Source organism: Lathyrus oleraceus, chromosome 7, assembly GCF_024323335.1.
Source record: "Lathyrus oleraceus cultivar Zhongwan6 chromosome 7, CAAS_Psat_ZW6_1.0, whole genome shotgun sequence".
Taxonomy (NCBI): domain Eukaryota; kingdom Viridiplantae; phylum Streptophyta; class Magnoliopsida; order Fabales; family Fabaceae; genus Lathyrus; species Lathyrus oleraceus.
In genome coordinates, this window is record NC_066585.1 from 10,142,661 (window position 1) to 10,165,812 (window position 23,152).

Genomic DNA, 23,152 nt, shown 5'->3' on the forward strand with positions numbered 1-23,152 from the left:
GATAGTAACAATGCCCTTTTGTATATCATTGTATATGATAGTTGTGATGGGCATTTGTTTGCTTGTTTTCTTTTGAATGTGTAAATGTACGACTCAACTTAATTATCTAAATGATTTCCGTTGCGATGTTTTGTGTATTGCTGCTATATGGACTAGGTGAATCCATATACAGTGTTGTTTATTATTTAACAAGGACTAAGTGGATCCTTGCGCAATTGCCGTGTTGTGTAATTTGTTTAAGTGTTGGTGAAATGATATATGTGATGCCTCAATTTTGTGTGAAATTTGTTTACTCTGATTTTTAATTGAATTTACGACGGGTAGAATTGGGGTGTTACATTAGTGGTATCAGAGCAGGTCGGTTCATCCGACCACGTTGTTGAGTCTTTTGTTGTTTAACGACCTTGTGTTGTTAATTTGTTGCTAATCCTTGTTTGTGTTGTGAGAAGAAGTGTAAGATGGCCGGAAGAAACGCTGGGAGGAATGATGAGGCTCTTGCTGCAGCTATGCAGGCAATGGCTCAGGCGTTCTAGAACCCACCCAATGCTGACGAGAACGTGGGGTCTCGTAGTCTGGCGACGTTTCAGAGGGAGAACCCGCCTACTTTTCTGGGTAGGTATGATTCTGAAGTAGCCTTGGCTTGGTTGAAGGAGATTGAAAGAATCTTCAGAGTGATGGATTGCACTCTTGTGCAAAAGATCCGTTATGGAACTCATAAGCTGTCAGGTGAAGCCGATGATTGGTGGGTGGACACTCGTCTAAGGTTGGAAACTGCGGGCGAGGAGATTACTTGGGAAGTGTTTCGTAGATAATTTCTGAGGAAGTATTATCCAGAAGATGTGCGAGGAAAGAAAGAGATTGAATTCCTCGAGTTGAAGCAATGGAACTTGTCAGTCACGGAGTATGCTGCTAAGTTCACTGAATTGGCTAAGTTCTATCCTCACTATGATGGAGCCAATGCCGAATTCTCTAAGTGCATCAAGTTTGAAAATGGATTGCGTCCGGAAATTAAGAAAGTTGTGGGATATCAAAAGATTCGCGTCTTTGCGGATCTGATTGATAGTTGTAGAATCTTTGAAGAGGACAACAATGCACACTATAAGATCTTGTCTGAGAAGAGACGGAAGCATGCGACTTTGTATTGATTATAGACAATTGAATAAGGTGACGATTAAGAATAGGTATCCACTCCCAAGGATCGATGACTTGATGGATCGTTTAGTGGGTGCTCGTATTTTCAGTAAGATTGATCTAAGGTCGGGCTACCATCAAATTAAGGTGAAAGATGAGGACATTCAGAAAACTGCTTTCAGGACTCGTTATGGACACTACGAGTACACGGTGATGCCTTTCGGCGTTACTAATGCGCCGGGAGTATTCATGGAGTACATGAATCGCATTTTCCATCCTTATTTGGATCAATTTGTGGTGGTGTTCATAGACGACATTTTGGTTTATTCTAAGTCGGAGGAAGAGCATGTGGAACATTTGCGTATTGTTTTGCAAGTATTGAAAGAGAAGAGATTGTATGCTAAGTTGTCTAAGTGTGAGTTTTGGTTGAGAGAAGTTAGCTTTCTTGGTCATGTTGTTTCCGGTGACGGAATTGCGGTTGATCCATCGAAGATTGATGCGGTGTTGCAATGGGAAGCTCCTACGTCAGTTACCGAGATAAGAAGTTTCCTAGGCTTGGCGGGTTAATATAGGAGGTTTATAGAAGGCTTTTCTAAGTTGGCACTTCCTTTGACAAAGTTAACTTGTAAGGGTGCTGCTTTTGTGTGGGATGTCCTATGCGAAGAAAGTTTCCTTGAGTTGAAGAAAAGGTTGACAACGGCTCCGATTTTGATTTTGCCAAATCCCGATGAACCGTTTGTGGTTTATTGCGATGCTTCGAAGATGGGATTAAGAGATGGCTGGAATTGCTAAAGGATTATGACTTTGGGTTGAACTACCATCCGGGAAAAGCGAATGTGGTGGCCGATGCTCTAAGTAGGAAGACTTTGCATATGTCGACCTTGATGATGAAAGAGTTGGAGTTGATTGAGAAATTCCGAGATATGAGCTTAGTGATCGAGGTGACACCAAGAAGTGTGATTTTGGGTATGTTAAAGATTAACAATGATTTTCTTGATAGCATTAGAGAGGCTCAGAAGTTGGATATGAAACTTGTTGATGTGATCATTGGACTCGGACAATCTGAGAATGAGGATTTCAAATTGGATGCACAAGGTGTGTTGAGGTTTCGTGATATGATTTGTGTTCCCGATGATGTGGATTTAAAAAGGATGATCTTGGAAGAAAGCCATAGGAGTAATTTGAGTATTCATCCCGGAGCGACTAAGATGTACCAAGATTTGAAAAGATTATTTTGGTGGTCGGGAATGAAGCGTGAAGTAGCTCAGTTCGTGTATGCGTGCTTGACTTGCCAGAAATCAAAGGTGGAGCATCAGAAACCTGCGGGGTTGATGCAACCGTTAGAAATTCCTGAGTGGAAGTGGGATAGCATTTCCATGGACTTTGTGACGGGTTTACCGAATACATCTAGAGGATGTGATGCTATTTGGGTGATTGTTGATAGGCTTACGAAGTCGGCTCACTTTATTCCTATTAACATAAGTTATCCGGTGTCGAAGTTGGCGGAGATTTATACCAATGTTATTGTGAAGCTGCACGGTGTTCCTCTTTGTATTGTTTCGGATAGAGATCTGAGGTTCACTTCAGAATTTTGGAAGAGTTTGCAAGAGGCTTTAGGTTCCAAGTTGAGGTTGAGTTCGGCGTATCATCCTCAGACGGATGGTCAAACGGAGAGGACTATCCAATCCTTGGAAGATTTGTTAAGGGCGTGTATTCTTGAACAAGGAGGTTCATGGGATACTCACCTTCCGTTGGTGGAGTTTACTTACAACAATAGTTACCATTCAAGTATTGGAATGGCGCCTTTTGAAGCTTTATATGGGCGGAGGTGTAGGACTCCGTTGTGTTGGCATGAATCTGGTGAAAGTGTGGTACTTGGACCCGAGATTGTTTGAGAAACTACCAAGACGGTTAAGATGATTCAGGATAAGATGAAGATTTCTCAAAGTAGGCAAAAGAGTTATCATGATAAGAGGAGAAAGGATTTGGTATTTCAAGAGGGTGATCATGTGTTTCTAAGAGTCACACCTACGACCGGTGTTGGACGAGCATTGAAAGCTAAGAAGTTGACTCCTCGTTTCATTGGACCGTATCAAATTACGAGTAGAGTGGGAAAAGTTGCTTATAGAGTGGCGTTACCGCCAAACCTCTCGAATTTGCATGACGTGTTCCATGTGTCTCAACTTAGGAAGTATATTCCGGATCCGTCTCATGTGATTCAAATGGATGATATTCAAGTGCGCGATAACCTTACGGTTGAGACGATGCCTTTGAGGATCGAAGGTCGTGAGACGAAGTCCCTACGGGGAAAGGAAATTGATTTGGTGAAGGTTGTTTGGATTGGTGCAGTCGGAGAAAGCACGACATGGGAATTGGAGAACAGGATGCGCGACTCCTACCCTGAGTTATTCGAATGAGGTAATTTTCGAGGACGAAAATATTTAAGTGGGGGAGAGTTGTAACGCCTCGATTTTTATTAAGTGTTATTATTATTTTTTTTATAATGTTTGATTTATAATTATTTCGGTAAAATATTTTATTGTGTGTTAATATATTATTAGAGTTTAATTATGAAAATTGTGGTATAATAGCTATTGGGCCTAGTGGTGTATATAGTAATTAAGGGAGGTGTAACAATTAAGCCCATTAGTTAGTTTTTATTTAATTAAAACAAAGAATAGAAATAGAATAGAAATAAGATAGAAAGAGAAAGAAGAGAAATAGAAAGAAGTAGAGAGAAGGAGGAGAAAAGAGAAGAAAAGAGAGAAAAGTTAGGGTTTGGAGGAGGAAGAGGAAATTGGAGAAGAAGAGCATCATCTTGATCAACCCAAGCTTGCTAGAACACTATAGAGTAACTCAATCATCATCTCTAAGGTAAGGGTGTGAGTTATCATTTCCTATAATTATGAAAATGATGGGTTTTATGTGGGTAATGATTGTTAGAGGATATTGTTGGGTTTTGATGTTGTGATTGGATTCCTTGCTTTGAAAATGTTGTTTGTGTTCTTGATGTAGTGTTGATTGTTTGTGATTATTGAACATGTATCAATTCTTTGCAAAATGTTAGGGTTAGGTTTAGAAGAATGATAAATAACATTGTGTGTTGTGTTGTTGTTGATGGTTTGGGGTTGATGTATGTTGTGAAAAATATGCTATTGTGTTGATGAATCAAAGTATGAGTAATTTCACAAATCGTGAATTTAGGAAATGTTGGAAATTAATTGAATGATGTTTAGAATGATGAAATAAAAGTTAAATTGTGGTTAGAATGGCTTTGTAATATTGAAAATATTGTAGTTCGTTGAATTCTGAGAATGAGACTTTTTACGGAATCGTAATCGGAGGTCCGGAAGGTATTTAACGGTCAAAAACGCATTTTCTCTGTTTTCTGCTAAATTTGCGGCGCGAAAGAGAGTTCGCGGCGCCAACTGAGTTGAAAACAAAATTCTTTTGTAAACTTCAAAAAGTCATAACTTTTGAACCGTAACTCCGTTTTGGTCCCCGTTCGAAGCGTTGCGAAGCTTATGAAATTTTCTACATGTTGTTGATGTTTATAGGCCATTATAAGGGCTTATTTTAATAAGTGATTATTTTGGAAAAGTGATTAATAATTGATATAGTAGGAAGCTTATTTGATTAAGGAGGAATACCACTTAACTATAGTGTGTAGGTGTGCGATGTAAATAAACATAGCATGAGGTTGAATTACCTAAGAGATTGTATGATGAAATAATTGATTGTGATGAATATTCTCATTTGTTTTATATATAAACATATGTATGAATGTTGGTGAAGATGATGTTGTGTGAATGCTTTTATGCATGTGAATGGCGACGTGGCCTAAATGGCAATAGCGACGTGGGCTTCGGCCATTGTGATGAGTTATGTTGATGCGATGATGATTTTGGTGTATGTGTATCATTTATCATGGAGTCACATACATTTGCATAAGCGACGTGGCCTTTTGGCAATAGCGACGTGGCCTTTTGGCAAAAGCGAAGTGGGCATAAAGCCTTGGCCTTGATGGCAAAGTGACGAGTCGGTACCGCATAGCATTTGCATAGCATTTGCACAGTTGAGTCACATATGTTGGTTATGTTTATTTCCGCATTTTGTGATAATTGTTGTTATGTGACGGTTTATGATGTGCGGTGATATTTTGCGATGATGCGATGAATCGTAATGTTTTATGATGGATTGATGAAATCTTTAAAGTGATGAGATGCTATGATGTAACATTGATGTTATGGATGATTAATGACTTTGTTTATGATTAAATACATAAGCATTCAAGTGAAGGATTGTGCGATGTGGTAACAATATTTCTAACTTTCCGAATTTACTTATATATTGCTTATCATTATCTTGATTATATGATTTGAATATCTCACCCTTTTGTTGTTGGCCGTTACCTTTATATTGGTAACGTGCAAGTGCTCCGCGTTGAGAGGAGGATAGTGATAGCACACTTTTTGCGTCATTGCTCTGATTAGGATTGTAACACTCAGGGGTTAATGAACGTTTTTCATGATTTTGATAGTAACAATGCCCTTTTGTATATCATTATATATGATAGTTGTGATGAGAATTTGTTTGCTTGTTTTCTTTTGAATGTGTAAATGTACGACTCAACTTAATTATCTAAATGATTTCCGTTGCGATGTTTTGTGTATTGCTGCTATATGGACTAGGTGAATCCATATACAGTGTTGTTTATTATTTAACAAGGACTAAGTGGATCCTTGCGCAATTGCCGTGTTGTGTAATTTGTTTAAGTGTTGATGAAATGATATATGTGATGCCTCAATTTTGTGTGAAATTTGTTTACTCTGATTTTTAATTGAATTTACGACGGGTAGAATTGGGGTGTTACACAAATCATCCTAGGTACTCCTAGGGAGCCCTTTTCACACTTGTTGTAAGGTTGGCATTTTGTGAAAATTTATTTGTGCAAACATGATTGAAGGGATGAGAAAAGCGTGTATGTTTATCTAATATACTACTTACTAAAAGAATGGTCAAAAGAAAATGACTCGCACGGACGTCGCATCCGCTGCATACGTATCTCATATGAATCTGAGAATCAGAGTCTTCGTAGCTCGGCTACCTATGGGTTAAAGAGGAGTGTGCTCGCTAAGACATTGCGTCTTATGCCTACGTATCTCATCTGGGATGAAAATCAGAGTAAAACGTAGTTCGACCACCTATGGGGTAAGGGTTGTGTTTTGGGGTGAACGACGTTACTACGCAATCTACCGGATGCTCGACCTTTGGAGACTTACTCGCCTGTAGTAGAAGGAGATAACGTGTTCTTAGGAGAAGAAAAATCAATGAGTTGTTGGTGTTTAGGAATGTTCATGCAAAAGGGGTAATGAGGATAAGACCTCATAGCTCTTAACCCTGGACAGGGTGAACTCATGACAAAAAGTGGGGGTTCAGAAAGGTGGAACCCTCTCCACTGACTGACCGGACGAAAGATCTGGGGTTTTTGTTCTGAAGCATCGACACGTAGTGTGATTTTAAAGAACGACGCACTGAATAACGGGGGATTGATTATTGATCCCTTTTATCCGTCAATCGCCTCTTCATGGAGGTCTTTAGGCAAAAAGTAGTAAAATACGGGAAAGATAAAGGGATCGAGAGATCTACCGTACGGATAAAGGTCCGAAGTAACAGCAATTAGATAAATAAGAAACCCAAAGACTCTTCCAAGCTAACACCATCAAAGAAAGTGAGTCAGTACAGGCAATCGGAATAAACCTCCAGGTGGTACCCCACAAATAAAAAGGAACACCAAGCAAGCTATCCCTGCAGGAGTCATGTGAGCCCTCACAAAAAAACTCAACAAATAGGTTAGAGAAACAAGATAGGGTAATCAAGAGTTGCCCCCCAAATCAAAATGTAACCACATGAATCATGCCATTAAAATTCACAAAAAGCTCACAAAAAGCAACCAAGGGTAGGAGGCCTAAACCTCTTGTCAAACACATGCATCAAAAGGGTATCAAATTCACCCATAATACCTCATACATTCAAAGCATTCAAATTAAAAGCATAAAGTAATGGGAATAAGGCAAACCTGACTGGAGAGATCGAATGAAATTGAATTGCCCGGTTGGGTTTGCAAAGCAATCTGAGGGTTTATATGAGAGGGAATTGGTTCTTTGCCGATGAGTTCCCTTCAGTCTCTGGAGGTTGCTCTGAACTCTGTTAGCTCTTCTCTCACTATCTTTTTCCCTGCCAGGGTAAGAGGAATAGAATTCCCTTTTGTTTCACTGAAACTCTGAATTTATAACCTGATTTTTGTGGACCTGTGAGCTCAAATGAGAGAGGCCCAACCAAAAAATTTCTGTTATATATATATTTTTTTTTTTTGCTTTTTCGTTTTTTTTAAACACGTGGGCTTCGCCTAGCGAGCATGACAGTTCAAGAAATTCCTCTGAGCGTAATTGATTCTGGTGGCTTTTCTTGGGACTCGCTAGGCGACCCATTCTGCTCACCTAGTAAGCATGACAGCTCATGAACAAACTTTTACTCCTTAAAGATTAACGTTTTGACTGACGAATAGACCATATTTGAACCTGTTGGAAGTATCTCAATCCATTCCCTTGTGTTGACTGATCATCTAAATAGAACCCACAAAGTGTCTTGGATGATACTCAAGCTTCAAACAAAATATGTTAGTGACACATTTTTGTGCTTTTGGTTAGTAAACAAAAGTAAGAGAAACAATGATGTATAATTCAAGCATGCTTGGTGATCTCAAACCAATCACAAGGAGTCCCACCCAAAGGCAAAGGGAACCAAGATGCTAAAGATCCTTGAGGCAATGCAAATGCAATATTATGATGCCATGAGGGATCTTAGGGTCAAAATTGGGGTCTTACACTTGGTAGCCCCCAGACGTAGGTGTGTGTGACACCGAACTGGGTAAATAATTCCTTGTGTTATTTACTGCACTTTAAATTTAAGTTCTGCATCATTCTTGTCTGCGCAGAATTGGATGTCATAACATCCAATATTGATCTCTGCTGTGTCTTTGTACCAGATGGACAAAACTGGGTGTTCTTCCATTCTATGGTGATATAGTAGTAGATGTCGTGACATCTGTGAATGTGTGCATATCAGTACTGGGTTTTAATTTGTATAACTGTCTTGCTGTATTAGTAACAATGTTGGATCAGATGTCATTACTTGGAGTAGAACATTTGAACTCTGACTACACCAGAATTTCAATTGGTATCAGAGCGGGCATCCTATTCTGTTTCTGGATGAGATCCATGGGTGATACTTTCTGGTATCTTGCAAGGAGTTATGTTAGTACTGATGTTGGAACCTGTGGAAGGTTCTGTGATTTCCCTGAATGGTCCCTTGAAGTGGGTGGATGGACTATTCATAACAGGAACTGTGTGTACCTGTCTCTGGAGGTTGGCAATTGGCCTTTGTGTGGGACAACTGTGCTAGTATTGAATCATATTCAAACTTGGTATGTTCTTGGAGGCTGATCTAGTGAAGTGTGTGTTCATAGGTTGAGTTGTATTATGATTTCCGCTGCATAATACCTGGCAAAACTCAAACTCTGATGTAGTTTCCCCTCATGTGGATGAAAGGTTGCTGTATTCAAGATTTCATCATAATCTACTGAAGATGTCAAAGATACTTGAGTCTCCTCAAGTCCACTCATCATGGTAAGAATCACCTGATCACTGATTCTTTTACTCTCTTGGGTAGTGTATATGAAGACCTTGAAGACTTTCAAGGAGGGTTTGTTCCAAGGAGGTGGAACTAATGTTCTATGTGATGTTAGAACATGTTGTTCAATAAGTATGCAGGTACTGGTTGAAGAGCAGATGTTTTTAGGTGTCAAACAAAGGGATACTTTTGTTTGGAACCTACTCCTGACCTGGAAGAGGAGACATCTGTGTGTGCTAAGTTGACAATGGTAGGGTCAACTCTGTGTGTGCTCAAGAAGGTCACTTTTAGAAGTCTGATCTCTAGAAGTGGAGCTGGTTGAGATGTGACATTGTGCAATTTCCTGCTGTTTGTCTTATTCCTGTAGATTGATCAGGGTTGGATAGTTGTTCCCTGAAGTACTATGTTGTGTTGGAAGACAAGTCCCCTGGATGTTAGAAGTCAATAATGGGGTAACCTGATTGCTATTTCATTTAAGAGGATTGGGACCATGATTCTTGTTATTCAAACACCACGCTCAGAAGTGGCAGTTCTTTCAAGGAGTGAGAATATGAAGATTCAGAGGTTGGTTGAGGTAGTATGCTCTGGCAATGCATATCTACTATTGACTGGTGTTGTTTTTTTTCACTAGTACTTATGGTCAGCTGGAGTCTGATTGGTGTGATTGGAGTATGTATAGGTATAACTCATAGAGTTAGTTGCCACTGGTAGGGATGGTGTATGTCATGTTGAGACATTTGTGTACAATGCATGGATATTGGTGTGGAGTTTCCATGATTGTTAATTTGAGGGGGAGTTTTGGTTAACCTCCTCACGTTTGGTCAGCCTAGGGTCTGGTTGGCTGTTGACCTGTGTCACATGGGTTCTGGTTGTTGTGTGACACATTTGCAAGGAAGGATTCATCTCTCTCATTCCTAAGGGTGAATCTAATCTGGAAAGATTCTCAAAACTGTTGAGGTGCTCGCAAGCAGAAGATGTTGACACAAGAAGAGTATTTTCAAAGTATTCTTATGGTGGAAGTATCTGAAAGGATAATTGGGAAAAGATTTAAGATCAATGTCTACTTGTGCCAAGTACAAGTATTTAATTGATTATCCTTGGAGCTCAAGATAACTAATGTTCTTAAAGATGTTGGAACATCTCTTCTTCAAGACCCTGTGCAGAATCACAGGAAGGATAGTACATTGGTTTATGATCTATCTCTTTGGTGGCAGCAAAAGCATATGATCTCTGAAAAGGTTTCCTGGCAAGAAACATGTTCAGCCTTGGTGTGTACAAGAAGAAGAAGACATCATAGTCTTGATGGTGGTTACTTGGATCAGTTTATTTCTAATCTAGGTAAGGAAGTGCATTGGCTAATGCACACTGTGGAGTTAAGAACAAGTGGCAGCATTCTTGACATCATGGAAACAGCCTTGCTTTAGGAAGTGGAATCCTTGGTATAGCTGAAGGGTTAGTTTCTAACTGGTCCTTCTGAAGACTCATGCATTAGAGTGTCTGAGGTCTTTGGAGAAGAAGCAGGGATTCATCAAGGTGTGAGCTTGGATGACTTAACTACAAACCTGCAGGATGGAGGTTGTTTATTCAAACTTGGTTCCACAATCAAGTCTATGAGAGTGTTGAACTCTTGTTCTGTGTAGGGAGTGATCGCTCGACTGTGTGAGTCGAGAATGGGGTACAAACTGCAAGTGCACAGTTCTATCGCGTAGTTTTAAAAGATATCGATCCCACAGGGACTTATGAATCGATATACCGTTATCTAAGGTTACTTCGTAAAGCTAAGGTGGATAATGGTTGATTGTTTGGGGGAAAAGCTAAAACTAAAATAAGATCTAGATTAAATATTAATAAAGCGGATATCGGTATGTAGTTCGTCGTAATTAGGGAATCAATTCTTTGTCGGTTTCTTGGTTTTAAAATAAATCGTTTCAGTTAACTTTATTGATTAAAGGTTTTATCTCAAACTCTCGCTCTGTTGAATAAACCATGATTTTATGTTAATGTAGCTGTCACTTATAATTAAGTCAAAAACCATTTTTTGAAAGCAATAAAGTTGCAGAAACTCTTTTTAAGAAAACACTGACCGTTTTAAACACCCTTATCTCAAACTCTCGCTCTGTTGACTTAGGTTATACAATTAAATCCGAATGCTTAACTCTCGTCCTCACATTCAATCTTTAAAAATACTTTTTGGAAAAGGTCAGAATTTAATTAACTCTAAAACTTGCTCTCGCCCTGATCTAGAATTAATGCCTAATTTACACTGTCCAGTTAAAACCTCAAACTCTCGCTCTATTGATTTTAACTTCTTTATGTCTTTTACTTTTGTAAAAAGTCTTGTTATTAAACCTGTAAATTGAGACCGTAAAAAGATTAATTTTAATTTTAAATTTAATTAGACCGACTTAGTCTTGATCCCTTATTCCGCTTACTTTACATACCGATATCTAGGCGAATTAGCCAGACATGCTAAACAAACATAAATATATATCATGCATAAACAGACTCATCCCAGGCAGATAATATAAATAAATAATAAAACAAAGCATTAAATAATAATTAAAGAACCTGAATGCGTTAAACAATAGTCTTGAACACTCCACCACAAGCCGGTAGGATTTGTTCTTGGATTCTTCAATTAAACAATAAATTAAACCAAGGAAATAAAAACTAGATTCTAACGTAAGGTTAGATCCGGTAAAAAGTTACACAATAGTTTCCGGTGTAGAAACTATTGTGCGAAAAGAATTAACTAAATGCTAAAAAGGAAAATGTAAATTGCAAGGGAAATAGTGTAGAACTTGTAAAAAAAATAAATAAAGAAACAATGCCTAAGTTTCTGGAAAAGAAAATTGCAAAAGCGAAAAACGGCAAAGGAAAAAAATTGGAAAAACTTCGGAGGGGAACCACTTTAGGTTTTAAAAGTGGCTATTTATATTGGTGTCATTAAGTAACTGCCTGCTGCCAAAAGGTCTTCAACGTGGCTAATTGCATGGCGTGGATATAGGGCCCAACACTCCTCAACGTCTCTTCAAGTCTCTGAGGCGTTACTTGCGCCCAAAAAGTAGGGGAATGGTGTGACGTTCGTCACACCATGTGTGACGTCCGTCACAAGGCTGTTTTGCGTGACGCTCGTCACGCCCTCTGTGACGTCCGTCACAGGCACAACATTTGTGTCTTGCGCTTTGGGCTGGGCTTTGGCATTTGGTTCTTTTTCTCTCCTTTTTGCACCTCCTTTTCTTCCATTTTTACTTGTGCTTCAAAATAAACCACCTGAGACAAATAGGAAGAAAATACCACGTAATATCTTATAAAATGAAGTGAACTGAAATAAATAGTCATAGAATTTAATGGAATTAAGTCCTAAAATATGATATAATTTCGTGTTATCAAACTCCCCCATACTTAGATCTTTGCTTGTCCTCAAGCAAAATTCAGTATAGAACTCGTTTTAAAAATTTAGCCAGATGAAATTTCAAAACACACATCAATTCGTAATAGGTTGCAAGTGGATTTTGTTTAGAAGCAACTTGAGTTAAATCTTGATATCAACACCCACTGTCACAACCTAGATAACCCCACCTTATGCAAATCAGTTCAAGTACACTATGATAGCTATCCTAGTTCCTTTACTCTTATTTCACCCGTTTTCATTCTAGCGAAATCACATTAAGCCCTTTATCTTTTCGCGCACATAGTGGAGTAACCGGTTAGTGATTATGATTCCCTTTTAGCTAGAAGTTCTGGTACATAAGTCGGATAACTTCGTTATTCAGTCCATTGCAAATTGCGGGGGATCGAACCGTAGTCCGCCCTACCAAGTTCAGTACCAGATACCTACTGAACCAACTCATAATGGATCTTTCATATTGTGTTTTTGTATGATCTGCAACCTTTAGATTAAATGATCTGGTAAGGATCACCTAATTTAATTAGTGCATTTCCTGATATATTTATATATATATATATATATATATATATATATATATATATATATATATATATATATTTTTTTTTAAATAATAATTAAAATAACAATGGAGGGAAAGGTACATACTTGGAAAATGAAAATAGAAAGAACATGGTTTCCCCCCCATACTTAAACTAAACATTGTCCCCAATGTTTTAAGGAAATGAAATACAATATGGAAAGGAAAAAGAAACTACAACTAAGGTTGTCTTCCGCCTCTGGTTCTTGGACCTGGTGATCTCTGACGTAAGTCTAAGTTGTCGAACCTGCTGAACAACTCAGTAAACCGCTGGTCGGTTATGGCATTCCTAGCATCCTGTTGTTGTTGCATTTGATGCATCATCTGCATCATCTCGACATTCTGTGCCTGCATACCATCAATAGCATCCATGATGTCGTCGTTGGTTGCAGGTCTTCTTCGTCGACGACGTTGGGAGGGTGGGCCAGTTGCATTGTCGGAAGGGTTGAGCGGGACTGACTGTTGTGTAGGCGGATGATCACCTTGCTCCATTGCTTCAAACTCGTCTGTGTGCGGGTTTGTTTGTGAAGGCTCGGTGGCTTCGGGAGCGTTTAGATCATAGAGGTGGCGGTCGGGGTTTGTGACATCAGTTAGGGCGATATTTGGTAGAACAACGCTTGGGACTGCCTGGTTGTTCACCATAAGATAATATCCTCCGCCTACTCTGTTCTTAATCAGGCGGCTGGATCGACAGTAGCTGATATCCATAGACAGGGGAGGTAGAGATTCTAAAGTTTGGAGTTTATCCCCTAGGTTTAGGCCAAGTGCTATGGTGGTGATTAATCCACCAATTATAAAAGGTTGCTGGCCTCTAGGACATAAGGTACGGATATGATGAAATAGAAAGGAGGCGGCGTTTACCTGAGTATCCGGTTCGAAGACGCATTGGAGGAAGAATAGCTCCTTTGAGTTGACCTTGCTGTTGTTTGGTCTTCCAAAAACTGTGTTTTGCAAGATGTGGATAAAGTACCGGATAGTGGGGTTATGTACATGGGAAAGAAGGAGCTCTTCCCAGTTGTAGGTATCGATACCGGAAATTTTCTTGAAAAGGCCGAAAACGTCAACTGTGTTCCAGTTTGAGTGTGGAGGGATTCTGGGGTGTAGCAGACCTTCTATGGGAAATTGTAGCATGGTACTCAATTGGTTTTGGGTTAAGGAGTACTCGGTGTTAAACATACGGAAGGTTGCGGTACCGGTTAAAAATTCGTCTTCACCGGCGGGAGTGGTGTAGTCGTATGAACTTAAGAATTCTAAGGTTAGGGATGGGTAGGTGGGTTGATTATGAGTGCAAAGGAAGGTTAAGTCGGCTTGACGGAGCATCCATTCGATACCTTGGAGTAATCCTAATTGTTGTAAATAAGTTAAATCGGGGTACCTGGTGGAAACGACGCCTCGCTGTTGGAAACGCTCGAATTGCTCTCTTTGATAATTTTCATCTTCGGATCGGAAGATGATATTTCCGAAATTCTGATTTCCCGCCATTGTGATGAATGAATTTTGAAGGGGTGATTTGGAAAGAAAAGAAATGTATTTGATAGGAGAGAATGGTTTGTGGTGAATGAAGGAAGGTTTGGTGGGTATTTATAGGAGAAGAATTTGGAAGTTGGAAAGAAAAAGTGGTTGAAAAGTAATTAAGCGTGGTTGAATGGAAATTAATGGGGAAGGTAAAAAGTAAAAAGGTGTAACGTTCGTCTCCAACGGCTCCTTAACGTTCACTAGTCTGAAGGGTGTTACGCTCGTCACAGGGGTGTGACGTTCGTAACAGGCACTTGGCGTGCCGTCCGTTATGGATTGTGTGACGCTCGTCACACATTCCTTTTTTGCAAGGCTTCAGTAGCGTTCCACAAAATCATTTTGGTAAAGGGGTTTCGTTCAGGTTGTAGAGCCAGTTACTGCGGTTATGAATGCTAGTCCTAGGATCGGGCATGGTGAATAGGCAAAGAACCTGGTTATCAATAATAAGCTCAAACTCGTCAGACCCTAGGTTTGCTATAAACATAGTGTTGAAGAGGAAGGGTATACTCATAGTAGTAATGCCACAAAAAGGGCTTAGGTCAAGCATAGGCTGACGTAATCCAATAGCATTACCTATCATAGTTATCAAACCGCCTATTAGGATTGGTGCTCGCTCATCCTGGATAAGGTGGTCCAAATTAGCTAACATAAAAGTAGCACCGTTTACTGGACGGTTCTGGGAAGCACAAAAAATGATGAAGAGTTCATCATGTGAAACTGAAGTACTGTTTGGCTTCTTCCCAAATAAAGTGTGGGTCAGGATCTTATGGAAATAGCGAAAGGCCGGGTTGTGTATGTTTCCAGAGAGAAACTCATGTTCTTCGGGCTCATCATTTCCAGTCAGCTTACCCCAAAAGTGTTCAAGTTCTCTATGTTCAAAAAGTTCTTCCTGGCTTACTGTGAATGTGTCAAAGGAGGTAGGAAAACCCAAAAGGTTGGTAAAGTCTCTAATATTAAATTGGTACTCCATGTTGAACATTCTGAACTGGATAAAACCTCTGCTAATTCCTTTCCCATGGCTGGGTAGATAGATTAATGAGCTAAGGAATTCTAGTGTGAGTCTCCGGTAGGTGGTGAAATGTCTCAGGATAGGGGATGTCTCCCATCCTATCTGGTTCAGCAAATACAGGACACTTTGTCTCAGTCCAAGGGCAGTCATAGCCCAATCATCAGCATATAAACTAGGTAGCATCTCTCTAGTGGCTAGTTCTTCAAACTTTTGTTTCTGAGCCATTCCTCTGAATTTGATACCCATACGATCAATATGTCCCATCTGGTTAGTGCTAGCTAGAGAAAAGAAGACATGAGTTTTAGTCAGGATTTGGCCGAATGCCGAAAGAAGGAAAAATTATTATTATTATATTTTTTTTTCTTCTTTAAAACAAAATAAATCAGGAATGAATACTAAACAGAAATTAAAAGAATAATTGAGGAAGAAATAGGAAAATGATAATAATAGAATAAGAAAATAATAAAATAATTGTGGGTTGTCTCCCACTAAGCGCTTTGTTTAAATGTCGCAAGCTCGACAAAGAAACTGTTAAATATAATCTATAGATCCTGGGGGCATTTCGTCTAAGTGTAGGATTTGCGAATCCCCATTGGTTTCCGCATAGTGATAGTGTTTTAGACGTTGCCCGTTTACGGTAAACGGTTCTGTGGATTTGCCTTTAATTTCTATTGCTCCACTGGGAAAGATGTTAGTGATATGAAAAGGACCTGACCATCTGGGTCGTAGTTTTCCCGGGAATAACTTTAGTCTAGAGTTAAATAAAAGGACTGCGTCGCCTTGCTTGAAGATTTTCCTTGATATACGCTTGTCATGCCATTGTTTTGTTCTTTCTTTATAGATTCTGGCATTTTCATAGGCGTCTCTTCTGAGTTCCTCTAATTCGTTTATGTCAAGGATTCTCTTTTCACCGGCGGCTTTATAGTTTAGATTCAGATTTCTAATAGCCCAATAGGCTTTATGTTCTAACTCTACCGGGAGGTGACAGGATTTTCCATAAATGAGCTTAAATGGGGTCGTCCCTATGGGGGTTTTATAAGCAGTTCGGTATGCCCACAAAGCTTCTGGTAATTTCAATGACCAATCTTTCCTTGAAGTGGCGACCGTTTTTTCTAGTATTTGCTTGATTTCTCTGTTAGATACTTCCACTTGTCCACTGGTCTGAGGGTGGTAAGGTGTCGCTATCCTATGTCTCACTCCATACTTGAGCAGTAGTTTTTCGAGTACCTTGGATATAAAGTGCGATCCACCATCACTGACTACTATTCTTGGGATGCCAAATCTCGGAAATATTATATTCTTAAAGAGTCTAGTTACTACTCGGGTGTCGTTTGTTGGGGAAGCTATAGCTTCGATCCATTTTGATACGTAGTCAACTGCCACGAGTATGTATTTGTTACCGAAAGAGGATGGAAAAGGTCCCATGAAGTCTATTCCCCACACGTCAAAAATCTCTACTTCCAAAATACCTTTTTGCGGCATTTCGTCACGTCTAGATATGTTTCCCGTGCGTTGACATCTGTCACATTCCTTAATAGCCGCGTGTACGTCCTTCCATATAGTTGGCCAATAAAAGCCGGCTTGTAGGATTTTAGAGCAGGTCTTGGATGTGCTTGTGTGTCCACCATAAGGAGCGGAGTGGCAGTGTTGGATTATATTTTCTACCTCTTCTTCGGGTATACATCGACGGAAAATACCATCGGGGCCTCTTTTGAAAAGTAAGGGATCATCCCAGTAATAGTGTTTTATGTCGTAGAAGAATCGTTTCTTCTGCTGGTAAGATAAAGTAGGTGGGACTATTCCGGCAGCTAAATAATTGACGAGATCAGCGTACCATGGTGTGACGGATATAGCTAAGGTGGTTTCTACTTGTTTGTCGGAGTTGCTCTCTTCCAAAGTAGCTATAAGTTTGTCGTACGAGAAATCATCATTAATTGAAGTTCTTTCCGGTTCAAGGTTCTCAAGTCTAGAGAGGTGGTCTGCCACTACGTTTTCAGTTCCTTTCTTGTCCTTGATTTCTAAGTCGAATTCTTGTAGCAACAAGATCCATCTTAGGAGTCTAGGTTTAGCATCTTTTTTTGTTAAAAGGTACTTGATAGCAGCGTGATCAGTGTAAACTATTATTTTGGCTCCGACCAAGTAAGAACGAAATTTATCTAGCGCAAATACCACTGCTAGGAGTTCTTTCTCGGTAGTGGCGTAATTCATTTGCGCTTCATCCAGGGTTCTGCTTGCGTAATATATAACGTGAAGCTTTTTATCCTTTCTTTGTCCTAAAACAGCACCTACAGCATAATCACTGGCATCACACATTATTTCGAATGGCTCATTCCAATCTGGTGTCTGCATTATGGGTGCTGAGATCAATGCTTGCTTAAGCGTTTGAAATGCTTTTAAACAGTTATCGTCGAATATGAATTCAGCATCTTTCATCAATAGTCCGGTTAAAGGTTTAGTTATCTTAGAGAAGTCTTTGATGAATCGTCGGTAAAAACCGGCGTGTCCTAAAAAGCTTCGTACTTCTCTCACGGTTCTTGGGGGTTGAAGATTTTCGATTACCTCTATTTTGGCTTTGTCTACTTCAATTCCTCTGTTCGAGATGATGTGTCCTAAAACAATTCCTTCTTGTACCCTAAAGTGGCACTTTTCCCAGTTAAGTACTAAGTTTACTTTTACACATCGCTCAAGAACTCTTTCTAGGTTTACAAGGCATTCTTCGAAACTTTGTCCGTATACGGAAAAGTCATCCATAAATACTTCCATGATGTTTTCGAGAAAGTCGGCGAAAATTGCCATCATGCATCTTTGAAAGGTTGCAAGAGCATTACACAGACCAAACGGCATTCGTCTATAAGCGAAGGTACCAAAAGGGCACGTGAACGTTGTCTTTTCTTGGTCATCAGGGTGAATTGGTATTTGAAAGAAGCCTGAATAACCGTCTAGATAACAGAAATGTGAATGTTTTGCTAATCGTTCTAACATTTGGTCAATGAATGGTAAAGGGAAATGATCTTTTCGGGTTGCTTTGTTTAGTTTCCTATAGTCAATGCACATTCTCCATCCCGATTCGATTCGTTTAGTTATAGTTTCCCCTTTTTCGTTTTCAATAACGGTTATGCCTCCTTTCTTTGGTACAACGTGAACAGGACTAACCCATTTGCTATCAGATATAGGATATATAATACCTGATTCCAATAACTTGGTTATTTCCTTCTTTACTACCTCACTCAGGATCGGATTTAGTCTTCTCTGGTGTTCCCTAGAGGTTTTACAGTCTTCTTCTAACATGATGCGGTGCATACAAATAGAAGGACTTATTCCTTTAAGATCGGTGATGTGGTACCCTAGTGCGGTTGGATACTTCCTTAAGATATGTAGGAGTTTTTCTGTTTCGAGTCTTCCTAGGTCTGCATTAACTATCACAGGTCGTTCAAGTTCTAAGTCTAGGAATTCATATCTCAGGTTTTTGGGAAGTGTTTTCAGGTCAGGGGTTGGTTTGTTAAGACATTGCGTAGGGTCCGGTGTTATTGCTAAACATTGGTATGATTTGTCTTCTACAAGGCGGTCAGACGATTTGTCTTCTCCTAACTCTGCTTCTTTTATGCATTCATCGATGATATCCATGAAGTAACATGTATCTTCTATTGCAGGTGCTTTCAAGAATTGGGAAAGAATGAACTCAATTTTCTCTTCACCTAATTCGAAGGTGAGCCGTCCTCGTTTTACGTCTATGATTGCACCGGCAGTTGCTAAGAACGGTCTTCCCAGTATAATGGGTGTAATATCATCTTCTCTAATGTCCATAATTGTAAAATCAGTGGGAATGTAGAATTGACCTATGCGTACGGGAACGTTTTCAAGGATTCCTACAGGATATTTGATGGAACGATCTGCTAGTTGCACAGACATTTTGGTTGGTCTTAATTCTCCCATTTCCAGTTTCTTACATATGGATAAAGGCATAACGCTAATTCCGGCTCCTAAATCGCATAAGGCTTTGTCGATGACAAATTTTCCTATGTGACAGGGTATAGAGAAACTACCCGGATCCTTGAGTTTAGGGGGCATGTTTTGGATTATAGCGCTACATTCGGCAGGGAGTGTAACGGTTTCGCTATCCTCAAGTTTCCTCTTATTAGAAAGAATTTCTTTTAAGAATTTAGCATATGAGGGCATCTGCGTAATAGCTTCGGTGAACGGAATTGTAACGTTTAATTGTTTAAGGAGATCAACAAATTTTCTAAATTGGCCCGCATCTTTGGTTTTAACAAGCCTTTGAGGGTAAGGGATAGGTGGTTTGTAAGGTGGTGGAGGTACATAAGGTTCCTTCTTTTCTAGGGTTTCCTTATTACTCTCTTCCTTTTCCTTAGGTTCACTTTCCTCAGTTGATTTCTTAGGGTTTTGGTTTTCTATCCTTGGATCAGACGGTCCTTCCACTTCCGTTCCACTTCTTAATATAATTGCATGAGCGTGGCTTCTCGGGTTAGGTTGGGGCTGTCCAGGGAATGTACCAGTTGGGGCAGCAGTAGGTGCTTGTTGTTGAGCTACTTGTGATATTTGTGTTTCCAGCATTTTGTTATGGGTAGCCAAGGCATCTACTTTGCTTGCTAGTTGTTTAAGTTGTTCGCCAGTGTGTACATTCTGGTTTAAGAAATCTTTATTGGTTTGTTGTTGGGAAGCTATAAAGTTTTCCATCATGATTTCCAAGTTGGATTTCCTAGGGGCGTTATTGTTAGGCATGGATGGGTTCGGTTTCTGATATCCCGGAGGTATAGCTGGGGCTTGATTTGGAGACTGTCCAGGTGCGTACAAAGCGTTATTACTCTTATATGAAAAGTTTGGATGGTTCTTCCAATTTGAGTTATAGGTATTCGAGTAGGGGCTTCCTTGAGCATAGTTTACTTGCTCTGCTTGGATTCCTGTCAAGAGTTGACAATCCGTAGGAGTGTGACCTTGGATTCCACAGACCTCGCAATTCTGAGTTATAGCAACCACGGCGGCTGGAGGTGATACATTTAAACTTTCAATTTTCTGGACCAAAGCATCCACTTTTGCGTTAACGTGATCAAGGTTACTTATCTCGTACATGCCAGTTTTCGTTTGAGGTTTTTCCACCGTTGTTCGTTCGGTTCCCCACTGATAATGGTTTTGGGCCATGCTCTCGATAAGCTGGTAAGCATCAGCATAAGGTTTGTTCATTAATGCACCACCTGCAGCGGCGTCTATTGTTAACCTTGTGTTGTATAAGAGACCATTATAAAATGTGTGAATTACTAACCAGTCTTCCAAACCATGGTGTGGGCAAAGTCTCATCATGTCTTTGTATCTTTCCCATGCTTCGAAAAGAGACTCGTTGTCTTTCTGTTTAAATCCGTTTATCTGGGCTCTTAACATAGCTGTTTTGCTTGGCGGAAAGTATCGGGCAAGAAAAACTTTCTTCAACTCGTTCCATGTGGTGACTGAGTTGGAAGGGAGAGATTGAAGCCATCTTCTAGCGCTATCTCTTAATGAGAAAGGAAAAAGACGAAGTCGAATTGCCTCTGAAGTGACACCATTAGCTTTAACAGTATCAGCGTATTGGACAAATACGGATAAATGAAGGTTTGGACCCTCGGTAGGATTTCCAGAGAATTGGTTCTGTTGCACAGCCTGCAACAGCGAAGGTTTAAGTTCGAAGTTGTTTGCTTCGATTGCGGGCGGAGCAATACTTGAATGCGGCTCATCTTGCGATGGAGCGGCGTAATCTCTAAGAGCGCGAGATGGTTCTGCCATCTCGGTTATCGAAGGAAAAAGGTTTTTGAAATCAGGAAGTTCTACAGGAGGGAGATTGTTTGCAGCACGATATTCCCGAATTCGTCGTAAGACTCGGAGATATAGTTCGATATCGTTGATTCGTAGATAGAGCGGTTCGCCTTGTGAGCGAGTGCGTGGCATACAAATCAACGAAAGAAAGAAATAGAAGAAAAAGAAACCTTAGTCTCTACAGCGTAACGGAAGAGTTACGATATCGATTAAATAAAAGTCCCCGGCAACGGCGCCAAAAACTTGATCGCTCGACTGTGTGAGTCGAGAATGGGGTACAAACTGCAAGTGCACAGTTCTATCGCGTAGTTTTAAAAGATATCGATCCCACAGGGACTTATGAATCGATATACCGTTATCTAAGGTTACTTTGTAAAGCTAAGGTGGATAATGGTTGATTGTTTGGGGGAAAAGCTAAAACTAAAATAAGATCTAGATTAAATATTAATAAAGCGGATATCGGTATGTAGTTCGTCGTAATTAGGGAATCAATTCTTTGTCGGTTTCTTGGTTTTAAAATAAATCGTTTCAGTTAACTTTATTGATTAAAGGTTTTATCTCAAACTCTCGCTCTGTTGAATAAACCATGATTTTATGTTAATGTAGCTGTCACTTATAATTAAGTCAAAAACCATTTTTTGAAAGCAATAAAGTTGCAGAAACTCTTTTTAAGAAAACACTGACCGTTTTAAACACCCTTATCTCAAACTCTCGCTCTGTTGACTTAGGTTATACAATTAAATCCGAATGCTTAACTCTCGTCCTCACATTCAATCTTTAAAAATACTTTTTGGAAAAGGTCAGAATTTAATTAACTCTAAAACTTGCTCTCGCCCTGATCTAGAATTAATGCCTAATTTACACTGTCCAGTTAAAACCTCAAACTCTCGCTCTATTGATTTTAACTTCTTTATGTCTTTTACTTTTGTAAAAAGTCTTGTTATTAAACCTGTAAATTGAGACCGTAAAAAGATTGATTTTAATTTTAAATTTAATTAGACCGACTTAGTCTTGATCCCTTATTCCGCTTACTTTACATACCGATATCTAGGCGAATTAGCCAGACATGCTAAACAAACATAAATATATATCATGCATAAACAGACTCATCCCAGGCAGATAATATAAATAAATAATAAAACAAAGCATTAAATAATAATTAAAGAACCTGAATGCGTTAAACAATAGTCTTGAACACTCCACCACAAGCCGGTAGGATTTGTTCTTGGATTCTTCAATTAAACAATAAATTAAACCAAGGAAATAAAAACTAGATTCTAACGTAAGGTTAGATCCGGTAAAAAGTTACACAATAGTTTCCGGTGTAGAAACTATTGTGCGAAAAGAATTAACTAAATGCTAAAAAGGAAAATGTAAATTGCAAGGGAAATAGTGTAGAACTTGTAAAATAAATAAATAAAGAAACAATGCCTAAGTTGTTGGAAAAGAAAATTGCAAAAGCGAAAAACGGCAAAGGAAAAAAATTGGAAAAACTTCGGAGGGGAACCACTTTAGGTTTTAAAAGTGGCTATTTATATTGGTGTCATTAAGTAACTGCCTGCTGCCAAAAGGTCTTCAACGTGGCTAATTGCATGGCGTGGATATAGGGCCCAACACTCCTCAACGTCTCTTCAAGTCTCTGAGGCGTTACTTGCGCCCAAAAAGTAGGGGAATGGTGTGACGTTCGTCACACCATGTGTGACGTCCGTCACAAGGCTGTTTTGCGTGACGCTCGTCACGCCCTCTGTGACGTCCGTCACAGGCACAACATTTGTGTCTTGCGCTTTGGGCTGGGCTTTGGCATTTGGTTCTTTTTCTCTCCTTTTTGCACCTCCTTTTCTTCCATTTTTACTTGTGCTTCAAAATAAACCACCTGAGACAAATAGGAAGAAAATACCACGTAATATCTTATAAAATGAAGTGAACTGAAATAAATAGTCATAGAATTTAATGGAATTAAGTCCTAAAATATGATATAATTTCGTGTTATCAGGGAGGAAGTTCTTTCAAGTGG

The 23,152-nt window shown here is 39.5% G+C and overlaps 1 protein-coding gene and 1 pseudogene across 1 annotated transcript; both read left to right on the plus strand.

Annotated features, from left to right (window-relative positions):
• The first annotated feature begins 3,047 nt into the window (after positions 1-3,047).
• Positions 3,048-3,548, plus strand: LOC127101712 (uncharacterized). Its single transcript, XM_051039163.1, has one exon. It carries the CDS (start codon positions 3,048-3,050, stop codon positions 3,546-3,548), a length of 501 nt encoding a protein of 166 aa, XP_050895120.1.
• A 17,075-nt stretch (positions 3,549-20,623) lies between these two features.
• Positions 20,624-20,723, plus strand: LOC127109049 (uncharacterized; annotated as a pseudogene).
• Positions 20,724-23,152: the final 2,429 nt, after the last annotated feature.